The sequence below is a fragment of the Aulonocara stuartgranti genome (assembly GCF_965226115.1).
Source record: "Aulonocara stuartgranti genome assembly, chromosome: 4".
In the NCBI taxonomy this organism is placed as follows: domain Eukaryota; kingdom Metazoa; phylum Chordata; class Actinopteri; order Cichliformes; family Cichlidae; genus Aulonocara; species Aulonocara stuartgranti.
In genome coordinates this window covers 28,536,117-28,552,682 of record NC_138942.1, presented here as the reverse complement: position 1 = coordinate 28,552,682, position 16,566 = coordinate 28,536,117, and the positions used below count along the sequence as shown (strand labels likewise).

Genomic DNA, 16,566 nt, shown 5'->3' with positions numbered 1-16,566 from the left:
GCTTTGTGTTAAGAAGCAATTGATCTTTCAAAATGACTGGTGCCTGTATTCTTGTCATTGAATGCAAGATAATAAGTGTCTAAATGGGCAGCAAATATTTAAATATATATTTATGTTTGCAAATATTTAACCCTGTAAGACCCATTATTATATATTTATTATATTTTTTTGTATCGCATTTCGATACATTGGGCATTTTGTGCAACTTTTTGTAACAACAAAAGACAAAAAAAAAAGTTTTGTCCATAACATTTTGAAATTATGGCAAGTACTGATCATGTTGATGAGATAGAGGTCTCAGAAACTCATGTATCAAATATGATAAAAAGGGCATAATAGGGTTAAAGATCTACACTTTCTCCCATTATGTAGAAGATGTGATGCATAGTGCGGTTGTGTTTTTTTGCTGTTTGTTGGTTTGGAAAGAGAAAAACTTGAAGATCTCTCAGCCTTGTGCACACTGCTCACACATGTGCATAAATCTGAAGCCTGACAGGCTAAAAATAGAGATCATTTAAGGTTTAGTGATGGGTCACCTAAATTCACTAAATTACTCAATAAATATTGATTAACCTTCACTTGATATCATCTCCTGAGCAAATGGTCCACATTTGCCCATATGCAACTTGACTGTCCAGTTTTACTGACTCGGGAAGGAGATAAAGGATCAGTTGTGTTTTCACCTTTGCCTCTCCACGTCATGCATATTTGCGAAGCATAAATCAGTTAGACGGCTTCAGCCTTGAATTTTTAATATATTTTCTCTCTGTTGAATTGAAAGATGTTGATTGTATCTATCAGGATCATAAGCATAAATCATCAGACTCCTGGAAACAATAACAAGGACAGTCACTGCTTCAGTGTATTTCTTTTCCACTTATGCAAAAGAAGAAGAAGACAAAAATGACATGATTTCTCTCTAAGAAATCTCTTAGTGCACATTCTGCAGTCATATTTTTTGCGCACTCATCCCCAGCATGCAAAACCCTCTCTGCTCCGAATTGGTATTAAAGCGTTTGGTCACCCCAATCACGTTTACCTTCAAACCCAAAAGAGCTTTCTGGTTGAAAATAAAATTACCAAAAATTACAAGAAAAGCTTTGCGATAGGAATGCAGAGAAGAAGACAGTGGAATTAAAATTCCCAGCAAACTAACAGAAGGAGTTGTGCTGCCCACACTAATGAGGCCTGTATGGGCAAGAAAAAAAAGAGACAGAAAGATGCTGCAGGTGGGATTTCACCAGGAAACGGCACCATCCTTTGAACCTCTCTTACTGGGATGTTTGGTAGTCATTTACATTCAGTCAGGCAGTTAAAAATATATATATTTATTTATTTTTTAGGAATTGCAGGTGCATCTCTCTAAAAGTCTGGAGAATTGAGCTGGTTGCAATTAGCGTCAGCTGTACTGTAAGGTTTCTTTGATCAGCTTTCCGTGGATAGTGTTCCATGTTTCAGGGCCCGAATTTCCCTCCAAAAAGAAAAAAAGAAAAAGAAAAAGAAAAAAAATCTGTCAAAAAAGAGCCACTCGCTGTGCAAATCACACGTGCAGAGTGGCAGAGCGCGCAGACGCTTACGTATAAGCAGTACTTACCATTATCTGTGACATTAAGGAAATGGATGCCATTATAACTCATTAGCGTGCACAGGTGCAGATCTTCTCATTAGAAACTTTGATTGTTCCTTTCATTCGACTACCTCACCGACAGACCACAGTACGTCAGGCTGAAGGACATCACGTCTGACACAGTGGTCAGCAGCACAGGAGCACCACAGGGAACTGTGCTGTCCCCTCTTCTCTTCACCCTGTACACCTCTGACTTCTGCTACAACTCTGAATTATGCCATATTCAGAAGTTTGCAGATGACACGGCCATCATGGGGTGTATCTGGGATGATCAGGAAGAGGAGTACAGAAGTCTGGTGAGGAACTTTGTCGCATGGAGTCACACAAACCACCTGCAACTCAACACCTCAAAGACTAAGGAACTGGTTGTGGACTTCGGGAGGTCCAGAGAAGGTCCACTGCCAGTTCAGATAGAGGGGGAGGAGGTGGAGGTGGTCAACAAGTACAAGTACCTCGGGCTGTGGGTGGACAATAAACTGGACTGGTCATGCAACACAGAGCACCTGTATAAAAAAGCCCAAAGCCGACTGTACTTCCTCAGGAGGCTGAGGTCTTTTAACATCTGCAGGAAGCTCCTGAGGATGTTTTACCAGTCAGTGGTTGCTGGAGTACTTTTCTATGCTGTGGTGTGCTGGGGGAGCAGCACAGCAAAGAGGGACTCATCCAGGCTGGAGAAACTGATCAGGAGGGCTAGCTCTGTGGTCGGCATGAAGCTGGACACTCTGGTGACAGTGGCAGAGAAAAGGACATTAAAGAAACTGATGGACATTATGGATAATGCTGGGCATCCTCTGCACACGGCCATAAACAATCAGAAGAGTCTGTTCAGTGACAGGTTGCTTCTCCCCAAGACAAGAACTAACAGACTTAAAAACTCCTTTGTCCCACACGCCATCAGACTGTTTAACTCCTCTCTGGAGGGGAGAGGGAGGGGAAACAGGAGGACAAAGGAGGGGGGAACAACTAAGCTGCAGTGCCTCTGCACCTCACTGTACAATACCTTGTGCAATACTTTTTGTAAATAGTCAACAGTGCAATAGACTCAATACTTGAAATGTGCAATTCACTTGTATTTTTATTTTTTATTCCTATTTATTCTATTTATCCCCTTTGTATATTTTATTTATATTTGTCTCTGTATTTATATATGTGTGTGTGTGTGTGTGTGTATATATATATATATAACAGTTCTGTAACTGTAACTTCGGTCGTTGCTGTGCTTTTTTTGGAAGTCGAATTTCCCAGAGGAACCCACCCGAGGGATTAATAAAGTTCTATCTTATCTTATCTTATCTTATCTTATCTTATCTTATTTCATGACACAGCTTGAGATGTCTCTTCACGTCTGGAGGATGAATGCTTTGTTGGAGCCGACTTTGTGCTCCCTCCCTTAATATTTACATGTCTGTGATGTACAACGCCATCGTGTGGATTTAACCCGCAAACGCATGCACCCCTTGAGAGTGGCCAGTCAAGTGTTGTTAAAAAGAAAATGAGAAAAAGCATACTTTTAAATTTTTTTGAATTTAAAGTTTCATATGGTTTTCTTTCATGTGGTCATTCCCAGCATGCGTGACACCGTAGTTTAACTTCCTTTCATTCATATTTAATTGATTCATTTGAACATATTTTAAATAAAACTCTGAAAATAACTGGGCTAAAAGATTATAATTCCCCTTCACAATCATTGAGCTCCATCTCAGGTGTGTGTTGGAAAGGAACGCTTTACCCCACATGATGGCAGTACTGAGCCTGCCGTGTCACACAGCTTTAAACAGACTGGGAATTTATGCCGAATGAGACTATGTATGTATTTGTTTTCGGTTTCTTTTTTTCGAATATTTTAAAAGTTGTGCTGTAGGTTTAAAAGAACACTTTGCAGACTTAACAGTTCAGCAGTCATGCGGAGCAGCCTGTGAGAACAGTTGGAACAGCATGTCCCCTGATGATGTCATTATTAAGTGGAAGACTGTGAATAGTTTCTGGAGCTTGATGCGTAAAAACAAGTCTGAACATCACAGCCTCTGAATTACTCATATATGCCAGTGATTCTCTTAATATCTTTCTTAAATGCAATATATCTGATATCCTTGTGTTGGAGTTCCTGCATCATAATAATGTTGCAATTGGCCAATCACATTTTGTGATGTCATAGCCTTGCAAAGTGGGGATAGAAAGCAAAAAACAAAAGGATAAAAAAGGCTTTGTTTATCTAAAACTCCTTTCTGGAACAAATTATCAGCATTTCAATTGTTTTATTTGTTCATTTATACAACATAATGATGTCATGTTAGTCAGATTTACATTATTCGTGTTGGTTCGCTTGTGAAAGTTTTAACAGCATTATCTAATGTCTTGGCTCCTGCTAACCTAAAGCATTGATCAGTTGCATTGTTGATGATCCTGGATCAATGATGATGTAGGAACAACACCAACGCGCGGATATCTCATCAGATCGTGCCATATATATTCTGTTACGGTGCTGGTTCATAAGAAAGATGGCCAAGGGTTCAATGAGGTCAGTGTATGTGCGAGTAATCCCTATGAGCCATACTTTAAGGCTTTTTCTCTACTCCTGGCTTTATAAATGTCAATGAAAGTGGATAGCCTAACCCTGTTAGGAGGGGTGCCCGATGCTAGCTTAAAGGTGGTCTTAATGGAAGAGAAGCTAAAACAGCATGTTTCAGACAGTGGATGAGGTGTGTGGCTGCATCAGCTCGAGATAAATAAGGGTTATTTTGAGCTGTGAAGTATGCAAAGCCACTCTAGTAGAGGCCACGAATAAAGCAGGATGAGTTCCCTATGGAACAGATGGAGGTGGAAATTAGCCAACTACCGCAGGTCTGCTTCGTGACACTTTAATGTTACTTTAACTTACAACTCAGCAGCTAGACATTTTAGAGAGACATAGGGCACCCTGTCTGCAACTGATTTCATACATTTATTCAAAAGTAACTTTAGGTAGTAAGATTTTATATTTAAAAAAATTAAAGTCGAGAAAAATTACCTTAAAACTTCTCTCATTTTGATTACATTTAAACAACTACTTCACTTTAAAACTTTAAAAGCATAAAAGAACATTTTTTCTGTTCTAATGTTTAAACTTCTGACACCCAGTGAGACTTATCAAGAGACAAAGGGCCTAGGTTATGTAGAGTTAACGATCCAGTAACATGATTTTTAATGATAATGAACATAGAGACATGCTGCTGGTAATACTGCTAAGTACTTTCTGTCAAGTAGAATGTTGGATGTGGGACTTTTTTCATTGCTGTACTGACACATTTGTAAAGAATTTGTCATCTGGAGATATACACCATGTGTATATGGGAAAGGAATGGGAATAATAATGTAGTAAGTCGTGACTAATCATTTTAAATGAATCTGTACCTTTTGTTATTAGTTTTTTCTTTTAATCAGTGATACTTTGGCTCCATGTCAGGAGATCAGAAGATACTTTAGGAGTTGAGCTGCATTTATAAAATACAAAGAAGGGGACAGAAGGCTTTCTAAAAAGCCCTGACGTTATCACTTTTTCCCAACAAAACGAAATGAAATGCAGTCTCAAACCATGACAGAGTCTCCACTGTGTTTTACATGGCAGTTCACTGTTCTAACTTTCTCCTGACCTCCTCTTTATATATTGATAACCTTTTTAACCAAAAATGTAAAATTTGGAGCTATCACTCCATAAGACCTGCTGATGCTGATTTTTTCATCCAGTTTTTGTGTGACTTGGCAGCCTTTTCTCCCCGCTTCCTTTCCTCAAGTCAAAAAAAGCATCCTGTTCACATGCAAAACAAATGCAGCAGCTCTGACACACAAAATCACCGCCAATCACTCTGAGAACACAACAGCAAAACAAGAAGTGCAGACTGACACAGACAGCTTTTCTTATTTCAATATCCATTTATTGTTCTCATCACACAAATCTTTACAAAAACAGAGGGTTTGCTGCATCAGGATCAAAGGAAACACGGTCCTGCCTCTGAGTAGCAGATCTGAAGGAGACTGGTGCTTTTTATTCACATGTCAGTCAACTGCAGCGTGTTTGTTGTTTGATTTTTAAACATGTGTTACCGAAGACTTTACAGGAAAGTAAAGCTGCGGCGACGGCAGTCGAGCCGGTGGAGAATCCGAGTCTTCGTGGCGGGCGTGTTTACCTTTCATGTTTGATTGTGTCTCATTTGTGCATTTTGGATCACAGAGGATTCACAGAGAATTTGGACAAATGACAAATTCGCACTTGCAAATGAAATTACAGCCAGTCACTGCTTAGAAAACACTTTCGTTACATTTTGTCATCAAGATTATCTTAAGGCATTTCTGCTTCACTGGGACATTGAAGACTGGAAAGAAATGAGGAAACACATGAAACAAAGGGCCATCATGCAGCAAAGGTCACATGTCTGACTCAGCTTCACAAAGTTGCAGGTACACTATGTGGTATAAGTAGCCCTGGCTCTCTGAGCCATCAAAATGTCACAGTTTTGATTATTTATTTATTTGTTTTTTCAGTGAAATCAAACCTCTCACAAGTACAAGATGCTGATGATAATGAAGCTTAGCATCCATCAGGGAACTATATAAGGGTAGTTTAGCACATATTCTCAATGGTCAAACACATGCTTTTGGTTAAGTAGAAGCTATAATGAAAAATAAAATCTACTGGGTGCTAGATTTGGATCTCCAAAAGATGGTCATTTTTATTTAGCTGAGCACAATTAAAAAAAAAATAAAATGAAGAGAAGTTATGTTCTTTTTGTTTTAATTTCCAAAATGATATCTATGACAGCCACATAGAGTGTGAGTGGAGCGTTCGTAAGGAAGGTTAACAAAAAACTTAAAGATATGTAGGCTGATGGAGGATTTAGTTGTTGTCACGCAGTCTGATGGCGTATTATCACTAATGTTATAATGCTAATGATTAGCCAGAGAGGCACATATTTACAACACAGGCCTATCATCAGAAAATTGGGCCATCTTTATCTTACATCCACATAAATGGGGAACCAAAAGCGATACATGCCTTTCCATCTGCAACAATTATTCTTTTCTGGGACCTTGCGGCTTTATTACACAATAGACATGACATTCATGAAGTCAGATAGAGCATTCGAGAAGGGGTAGTGATCAAGGTGGGTTGCAAAGCAGCTTGCAGAAGTGCATTAACTGCAGACAGGCTACACCAACTCAAATAGCATAAGTCGGATCAGCTAATGTGGAATAGCATGAGGATCAGCTGATCTGCTGGTATCATGAATGAGTCTCACTTTATGCCAGATAATTAAGACTTAAGAGCAGTAAGCTCCCTTCAGTGGGGAAACCTCTGGTAACTGTAAAACTGGTCCAAGTAGACAGCAGACAAACAAAGTTAGCAGCTGGCTGGTGATCATAGTAGAGCATAGTAGAACCAAAATAGAAAATATGCCCATTCATCATTAATATTACACCATTCATCAAATTAAAGCTCTTAATCTGTTAAGTTGGATGTGAAAGCTGTTAGATAAAATATTAGTGCTAACTAGAATGCAATAATTTGTGAAATGTGTGTTCACAGCTTGACCTATTGCCTTGAAAAAGGAAAAATAGATCTCTTAGGGTGTTTAGATATCTATGCTTTAAATTTATGGCCCCACTATAAACTGTTGACCTGTCTGGGATGTAACCTCACTCTTGCCCCATCACAACTGAAAAGTAGAGGATGGATGGATGATCAAAGCATGAAAAAAGGAAAGTGAAAATGGCCTAATAAAACTCAGAAAGTCAGGATCACATAGTGTCTGATGTCAGAGTAAAATGACTTTTCCAATCCAGCTTTATTCAGTCCAACAGACAGACGCAGCAAATTGAAACAAAAAGTGAGTCATCTGAGTACTTTCCAACTGATGGGTCAGAGTGGTTCAGCACGTCTGCTCGAATTCTCCATCATTGTAACAAAAACAAGATTTTCCTTCAATCGCCACACAGAGTCTTGGTGATGCTCGTGTAAAAATCACACTCTCAATAGAAAAAAGAGCTATGTACAATATCTTACAGGTTCGGTGTTAGAAAGTGGGGAAGAGGAGAAGGAAAGTACAGTAACAAGTAGGGGGTATAAGTGTGCTTGTGCATGTGCGTGCTTTCAAATATGTTAGAGTTTACGTCTGTAAAACGAGGTCTTCTGTGCTTTGTGTGTCTGTGCTTGTGTGTGTGTGTTTGTGTGTGTGTGTGTTTGTTTGTCCAGCAGAGGGAAACATTTCACAGCACAGTGATGGCATATTAGCCTAGATACAGACACCACAGAGAAGAGAGATAAATGGAGAATGTAAAAAACAAAATGTATTTGTAAAGAAAGGAAAAGCAAACAAAGGCAAATGAAGAGAACAAAAGACAAAAGTGGATCGTGAGGGAGTGTGCAAATCAAAATCAGCAAAACTGTCACGCCACACGGAGCGCTTATGGCAACCACGCCGTATATACACAAACGTCAGTAAATCAATATATCAATAAAATCTCAGAAATAAATCACAGTAATTACACGACGCAGCCAAAGGAGACGCCACTTCGGGATGAGCGATGCTGTTCCACAGTTAAATGAAAGAGACATTTTTTTTAAAAGTCAGTTGGCATCACAGAGAAGTGTCCTGTATGAAGGCTCCTCTTCGCAAAAGAATACAAAAAAAAAAAACAAGCAAAAAACAAATATTTGCTCCTGAATGTGATGCACTTAATTTGGCTCACTGTTGTGCCACCTGCATTCGGGAGCTTGGGTTTGTCTCATCCAATGTGTGTTTCTGTTTCACATTAGGTTTTGGCAAAATTGCAACCATCTGAGAGCGACGGAAAACACAAAGTTGATAGCCAAGTGAAGATGTCTGTACCTTCATCCTGTTTGCTTTTGTCTGGTGCTTCTGCTGAAGGATAAGAAACGGATCCTTTGATCCTGGGAAACCTCATGCGAAGCTGACTAGGGCACTGCTACTCAACCCTGGTGGGTGCTTATGCGTGTGTCTGTGTGCACGTGCATGGGATGAAATAAGGAGAGCAAGTGTGTTTGTTTGTGTGTTCATATGGCTTGCTAAAAGGATGTTTTGTACGGGTAAATCTCAGCAGCACACATTTCCTCAGGTGGGTTTCTTTGGTCCAACACGGCGCACGTCAAAGCCGCGTCCTGAGAGCTCACCATCACCTTTCGGGTTCTTTCCTCAAACAGGCGTGCGCTTGTACGGTTGGAGAAAAAGAAGCAGCGGACATTCTCAGTGGTCACCGTTTGATTTCGTTTTTGTAACAGAGCAAACCACTGCTGATGAAAGTGAGCTTCATGTGATTGAGTTTATATACATATAAAAAAATTAGTTACATTTTTCAACATGAAAAAAAAAGGAAAGAAAAAAAAGATGTACCTGACTCTGTACTTATTGATCAGAGCTTTACTTTACTGGTATTCCAACAAAGAGAAAGTCTTTGAAGAGTTTGCCTATCGGTTCCCCGGGGGTTGAGAGGGCAACGGGGGATGTGTGTGCTGTGTATCATGTATTAGGAGGGGTGGGGGGTCTAGACCTGCGTGGAATAGGAGCGGTGCAATGTTGTGTACCGCCCAGCCGGATGGGCGGCGCATTGTGGTGAGTGCTGCTCCGACTGGTCTAGACTTCGCTGGAAATGGAGCGAGACGGTATGAGGACATCGGGGGTGGCGGGGAACCGATAGGGCTGATGGTCATGTGATCTCTGTGAACGGAGATCCCCGCGGAGTCTGCAGGGGAAAGAGAGGAGTGAGAAAGAGAGAGGAGGACGGGGCAGAGAGGAGGCGGAGGAAGAGAGAGAAAAGTGAAGAAAAGAATAATCAAGAGCAATGTACAGGGATGAGTGGAGGACAGAACAGATGTTCGACAGAGCAAAAAACAGAAATAAGGCAACAGATGGTGGAGATAGTGTTGGGGGGGGGGGGGGGGGGGGGGGGTGACAACGTTGGGTAAAAAATATTCAAAGCTGGTTAGAATGGTTGGACGTAGGTGTTGTAAGGTGGGGAGGAGGAGGAGAGTGCAAGATGCTGAAGGAGAGTGAGGGACAAGGGAGCAGATTGAAAGGAGAGAGGCAAGGTGGGAGACAGAGGAAAACAAGGCAGTCAGGTGAGGGTTAGAGACAGTGAGAGACCACAGAGGACGCACGATATTTTTCTAAATGCTTCACCCCTGAGAGAATCGCTTTAGAAAATGCAGCGCTTTCGGAGAGCAGATATAACTTGAGGGGATCGCTTCCACAGCTAAGACTATTTTCTTTTAGCCTCTGCTGACTTCACAGTTTCCCTTCAGCCAAGTGCTCTGCATTATATCCAAATGGTAAATAACACTTGGAGTGTGTCAGCCAAACTGCTGATTCACCTCAAAGACACAAGTGGCTCTCTCTATAAACCAGATAACGTGAAAATTTGTAACACTGTGGGATTTTTAGGAGTAAGCAGCACCTCTTTCCAAAGCAAACATTCACACTAGAATTTGTTCCATCCTCTGACTGAAACATAACCGTGGCTCATTTCACACCACTAGAACAAATCTCACATGCGTTCTTATCAGGGTACAACAAGCCTCGCGTGCGCAGAGATTTAAAGGATTCACTTGGGTGTTTTGCTAGGACTGGGCGTGCGGGTGGGCTTGGAGCATGCATGTTTGAATTTGTTCTTTTTTGAGGAACAAAAGGAAGGTCACGGATTCAGTTAAGAGACAAGGGGTGTGTATCTCAGCCCTTCTGTGAGCACAGTTGTGCCTCACACCCACCCCCGCCCCTTACCTGAGGGCCACTTAACTTTTCGAGTGGACTCTCCACGGAGGGCAGTGTCACCATCGGCATGCCCAGCATTGACTCGGGACGTTGGGGTCGCGGTGGAGGAAGACCGGGCTGCAGCTGTTGGAAGTTGTTAATCACACAAGTCACCTGATGATAGAAACCAACATAAAGAGTTAACTGGGACCAGAATGAGACACATGAGAGAAATTGACCATTTGTCAAATTCAACACCTAATCAGATTGTTCAGTAACAGCTTAGTGGATTTTCCTGTGTGGCAAAATGGTTTACAAGGGCTTTGGGGGAAAAAAGGACCGAATTATCAAAGAGCATGAATGTTAAAGTTATTTTGGGCTTTGGATAAAAACTTTGAACTGTTCTTTTTCCAGTGTACATCTTTAATGGACAAGTTTAAATATTGTTCTCCAATCCACACGGGGTCAAAAGTACTCAAACATACTCAGATATCGACATACATTCACTTAAATCTTCTAATATGTGGTACGAAAGGTTCTTGTCTTTTAACTTGACATGGTCACGGCATATTAACCTCTCATTAGTGATCATGATTGACTACAACTGGTTCTACAACTTTTCAACTCAACATAAAAAGAATTTGACAGTACTCTCTGGATTACTCGATACTCAGAATGGGAAAGTCCACGTGAAAATCTAAGAATGAGAATTACAGATTTACACAAGTTGGGAAGGTCTCAACAACTGCACCATCAGTTCAAACATTTCTATGTAAATGCAAGTTATTTGGATTTTTCCCCACCAGAAAACCCAACTGTCACCCTCAGCTGAGAAGAAATATGTTAGGATATTCAGGAACAACCAAGGAACCACCAAGGTTCCAAGGCATGACCTGGAAACTGCTGGAACACCAGTGTCACTGTCCAAAGTGATGTGGGTTTTTTCACAGCCATGGACTAAGACAGTGCTAACCAAGAAAGAAGGCCCTGCTCCAAAGGTGGCACTGTCAAGCTCAACTGAGACATGCTGCTGCCCACATGGCAAAACCTAACACTCCTGAAGAAAGGTTTTATGTTCAGCTAAAGTAAACAGCAGTGGCGTTTACAGGGTTACTTAAGTTGGACTACCTGGTATATAATGTTGTGTTACCTGATTGCTAGCGACACAGCTATGTTAGCATAACATTAGCACAGTGAAGCTGGAGGATGAACGCCAACTTTCTTTCCACTCGATAAAAGTTAATGTGAGGGATTCTGGTGATTAGGGACAAATGCAATCGCATAGCAGGATGCTTTCGACCAAAACAGGCGCAGCTTGATGACATCATCAACATGCGCTATCGCGATAGAGCTATATAGTCAAAATCTCTATTGTTGGCCAAATTTATATCGTTTCTATCGTATATCGTTTATATCGTCCACCCCTACTAAGAACATTCCACCAAGCCTCAGGCATGGTTGAGGTAGCATCATAATCTGGGGTTGTTTTGCTGCTGGTTGTATTGCATTACATTAGATTAGAAAAAATCCAAAATAAAGTCAAACATTTGCACCCAATTCTTGCTTTTTAAAGTCATTAAAGAGTATCCTAGAAAAAGAATATATCAAAGAAATAATTAGGAGTCCAAAGTTACCATGGCATTCATGCTCATGATGAGTGGGTGTAAAGTGCAAAACATTATCAGGCACCGCTAACTACTGTTAGGTCTGCAACTTTCAGTTACATGATTTTTCATAATTTGGGGTCTCTATGCCACTATAATAGGTTTGAAATGAAACACTCTGTGTACAATTGAAATTGAGACTCTCAACTTTGATTCAATGAATTATACAAAACATTTTGTTACCTGTTTAAATGTTACAGTTATTTTAAGGAGTAACCTAGAAATTCACTTAAAACAATTTTATAGTCAGATTAAGGTTATTTTTCAGTATTTCTTTATCAGTTAGGCAAAGAAAATGTCTTGAGTAATTTATTATTGTGGTACTTGCATTGGGAAACTGTTATAGTGGACCAAAGCAATTGGTCAAAACAAAACCAGATACTATAGCGGGAAAGTTAGAACCAACCAAAGCATGACTCATGCCATGAAAATGTAAAGCTCGCCAGGTATAGTAACAGTAACAAAAAGGGGTGTGGTTTAAAAAAATGGTTGCTTGACTTCTGCTACTGTGGTGCAGCATATTAAAATTGCATGTAAACCTATTTCCGAATGTCATTTAATCTGTTGAGATATTAATGTGGTCTTTAATCATCTGATTGATATGTAGCCCATTAATGACCGTTTTTGTCTTTTTTCATAATTAAAAGCACCTAACAGGACATTTTTCTAAGACACATTGTTTTAGATTATGAAGAAAGATAATAAATTACCATATGAGACATTACACAGCTGTTTTCACAGTGCTCTCAGGGGCAAGTAAGCTCGTCTTTACATGCAAAGATGGAGCGCTTAAAAAACTGAGAACATGTCTTTCTTTTTTAATCTATTTGTCTGCCTGTCTCTCTGCTCCTTCTATTCTCTCCTCACCAAAAACACAGCGATGGCTCCCCCAGTGAAGAATCCCGCCAGGACATCAGCCCAGTGGTTGCGGTACTCAGCCACTCTGACCACACCGACTAGCATGGCGAGACAAAGCAGCGTGAGGCTGATAGTGGGCTTGGTGAGCCGCGTGCCTTTGGTTTTGAACACCAGTGTCACGTACATCTGCAAAGAAGCATAAGGGAGGGAGCGCACAGTAGGGTGCAACAAACACAGAAAGCCACAAAGAGCATGCAAGTGCATAAGATACATCACTATTTTAAACCAGGTAATAAGACGTACAAGAGATTTTCTTCCTGTAATTGGCTGGTTAAAGTGGACCTATGTAGCTTGTCCTTACTTTCTCTCATTATATATTCAGCTACACTAGTGGATGGTCATATTAAACACAGCATTTACCTAATCATAAGGGGAACTAATCATAAGAAAGTTAGCTTAAAAGGGAATGGAGCATAAAGCAGGTGAACTGAGGAACTGCACTAAGTGGCATAGCATAGGATAAGTTACAAGAATAAAAATACTGAGATAAAAGTGAGCATATTATGCCACCTTTAAAGTTAAAGTACCTGTTAACTGTTTCGACAAAGGGAGGAAATATATAATCTGAAATTTTGTTCAGGCTAAACACAAATCAAATTTTTGAGGTGGCAGAAATCAGCATAAGTATCCACTTGATTACATCAAATAACAGCCAGTGTTATTTCTTGTTCAGCGTGGTAATGATTGTTTACAAATGACAAATACAAACTGGTAGAAACAAACTAATCAGTGTTGAAATAATTGGTAGGTGGTGCCTTTTTAACTGAAGGCAGCATTTCTGCAAATGTGTTTGTTAAGGTCTGTTTACTTGCATACATCCTTGTTTTGCTTAAATGTGAGTGGTAAAAGGTAAAAAGGTTAAATTTATATTAGTGCTGTCAGCGTTAATCTTGTTAAAATGACCTTAACTCCATAACTGCATTAAAGTGGCAAATCTCCATTAGCGAGTTATCGCGGATAGCCTGGTGCGTGGGGCTGCAAGGCCGTGGTTAGCTCTTTAACGCGTTAGTGCCGTGCAGCCACGTGTGAGTGAGATAGATAGATAGATAGATAGATAGATAGATAGATAGATAGATAGATAGATAGATAGATAGATAGATAGATAGATAGATAGTTAGTTAGTTAGTAGGGGTGCAACGATATTCGTATCGATATTGAACCGTTCGATACAGTGCTTTCGGTTCGGTACGCATATGTATCGAACAATACAACATTTGTAATTTATTTTATCAATTTTCCTTCTGACGATGCTGTCTGTGTTGAGCGCTCAGTGAATCTGCGTTCGACTACTCCGCCTAGGCTGCACTGTCGAGCGCAGATCCACTGAGCGCTCAACACAGACAGCATAATCAGAATCAGAATCAGAATACTTTATTGATCCCTGGGGGAAATTATTTTTTGTTACAGTGCTCCATTTTAAACCAACATTAAGACAAGACAGACAATACGCTAACTAAGAATAGTACAATATATACATATATATATATACATACATACATACATAAGTCACTTATAAATAAATAGTTGGAAAAGAAACATGTGTAGCTGTAGCAGCAAACAGTGTGTTAAGTGGATGCGTTGTACAGGGAGATGGCCACAGGCAGGAATGATTTCCTGTGTCGTTCAGTGGTGCTTTTCGGTAATCTCAGTCTCTCACTGAACGAGCTCCTGTGACTGACCAACATGTCATGGAGTGGGTGGGAGGTGTTATCCAACATTGTCTTTATCTTGGACAGCATCCGCCTCTCCGACACCACCTTGAGGGAGTCCAGCTCCATCCCCACAACATTGCTGGCCTTACGGATCAGTTTATTAAGTCTGTTGGCATCTGCGACCCTCAGCCTGCTCCCCCAGCATGCAACAGCATAGAGGATCGCACTGGCCACCACAGACTCATAGAAAATCCTCAGCATTTTCTGGCAGATGTTGAAGGACCTCAGTCGCCTCAAAAAATAGAGACGACTCTGGCCCTTCCTGTAAAGTGCTGTGGTGTTTTTAGCCCAGTCCAGTTTATTGTCAATGTGTACTCCAAGGTATTTATAGTCAGAAGGAAGAGCGCAGGGCAAGCTAGCAAGACAGAAGTTAAGCTCTCCTTGCAACATGGACCTCCCCCAACCTCAATCAGATCTGGCGTTTGGAATTATTTTGGTTTTCATGTGACGTATGACCCTGAAGGTAAGCGAGTCATGGACTAAAGTAAAACAGTATGTTGGATGTGCCATGCAATGCTCAATTACATGGGTGGGAACTAGGGTTGCCAACTCCCTGAAAAATAAATAAGGGACACCTCGTGGCCAGGGCCGGGCAACCCAGTTGTCTTCACCCTTCCCAGTGTGGTAGCTCTTTTTTTGTGTGTGAAATTATTTTTTAACCATTTGACTTGAACTTGATTTAAGCAGATGCATATTCTTTGTGATATGACCATATGGGAAACAAATGATCATTTAGCCATTTATTTTTAGCTCACAATGACAACATTAACACAGTAAAACAGGTCTCTTTCTTAAACAGAAGCCTGTCATGCTTAACTTTTGAGAATATAAGTAAATCTTTCTTTAAAAGAACTCTGTCCTGCTTAACTTAAAATTATATAAATTAATAGAAAGCAATAGAACGAAAAATATTCTTGTAACAGTGCACATTTAGTGCATTTAGTACAGTTGGCTTCAGTTGAGGTATTATTTCAGCTTTTCTAAAGCTAATCAGCTGCTCCTGTTTGTAAACCCACTTGTTCCCATGATTACGCATCTTAACTCATCATCATTATTCATCTATGTATTACTTTTATGTATTAGTGATCTATTTGTTGTAATCATCTATCCTTGCAGTTGTTTATTACACAAAATAAATTATATTATTACACTTCTGGCCACATAGCCCTGATATTCACTGCACATGCCCATATTAACCTTAACCAGAGGGTTTAAAAAAAACAAACCAGTGTTTACATACCATATCTGCTTCTGCCATGGCCTGGCGGACAAAAAATTGGTAAAGGGTTCCCCGAGCTTTCATGCCCCTCATGTTCTTCATGTGCCCACCAATAGAAGCATGCCTATGGAAAAAGTGCGCCAGCACACAGTGCAGTGCGCTTTATAGTGCACTTTTCCAGCCAGGTGTTTTCCTTTTCCCATTCCTCCCTGTACTTTTGCAGCCTTTTTTTTTTTCTTTCTCTGAGCGAACAAACATTGCTGCTCTAATGCTGGGCTCACACTGTGTGATTTTTGGCCCATTTTGAGCCGATTTTTGAGTCGTGCGACCGATTTGGTGATCAGCCCGATTTTGGCCTTCATCGTGCGTCGTGTAGTATACGTGGGGTAACGAGAAGCGATTAACACCTCACGACCAGCTCCCGATCATCAATCGCTCGTGAGGGTGTCACCGCAGCTGCTCACGCGCAAACACGTAAACGTCGGTGAAAAAGACGTTGCAGCACAGCTGTGCAGCGTGTGATCTGGACACAAGCGATGGAGGCACAACTTGTAGAACTTTGGAAAGCTCATCCGAGCCTTTTCCATGTGGCATCACAAAATTATCACGACCACAACAACCGTGAAAATAGTTGGATTTACATTGCTGCTCAATCACAGCTGCCTGATCAATGTTTTTCATTAGCAAT

At 40.6% G+C, this 16,566-nt stretch overlaps 1 protein-coding gene across 8 annotated transcripts in view; it reads right to left on the bottom strand.

Annotated features, from left to right (window-relative positions):
• Window positions 1-5,516: 5,516 nt before the first annotated feature.
• The window catches only part of plppr2a (phospholipid phosphatase related 2a), a 180,083-nt gene continuing 169,033 nt past the window's right edge, over window positions 5,517-16,566 (bottom strand). For 5 of the 8 annotated variants that reach the window (XM_082531108.1, XM_082531110.1, XM_082531106.1 and 2 more), the window contains 3 exons: window positions 12,897-13,073; window positions 10,412-10,539; window positions 5,517-9,361 (listed from right to left, as the gene is read on the bottom strand). In XM_082531108.1, coding sequence (XP_082387234.1) covers window positions 9,253-9,361; window positions 10,412-10,539; window positions 12,897-13,073 — 414 coding nt within the window. In that variant the 3' untranslated portion in view covers window positions 5,517-9,252. Of the gene's footprint in view, window positions 9,659-10,395; window positions 10,540-12,896; window positions 13,074-16,566 lie in introns of all 8 variants that reach the window. The other 3 variants (XM_082531113.1, XM_082531111.1, XM_082531112.1) reach the window with 3 other exon arrangements.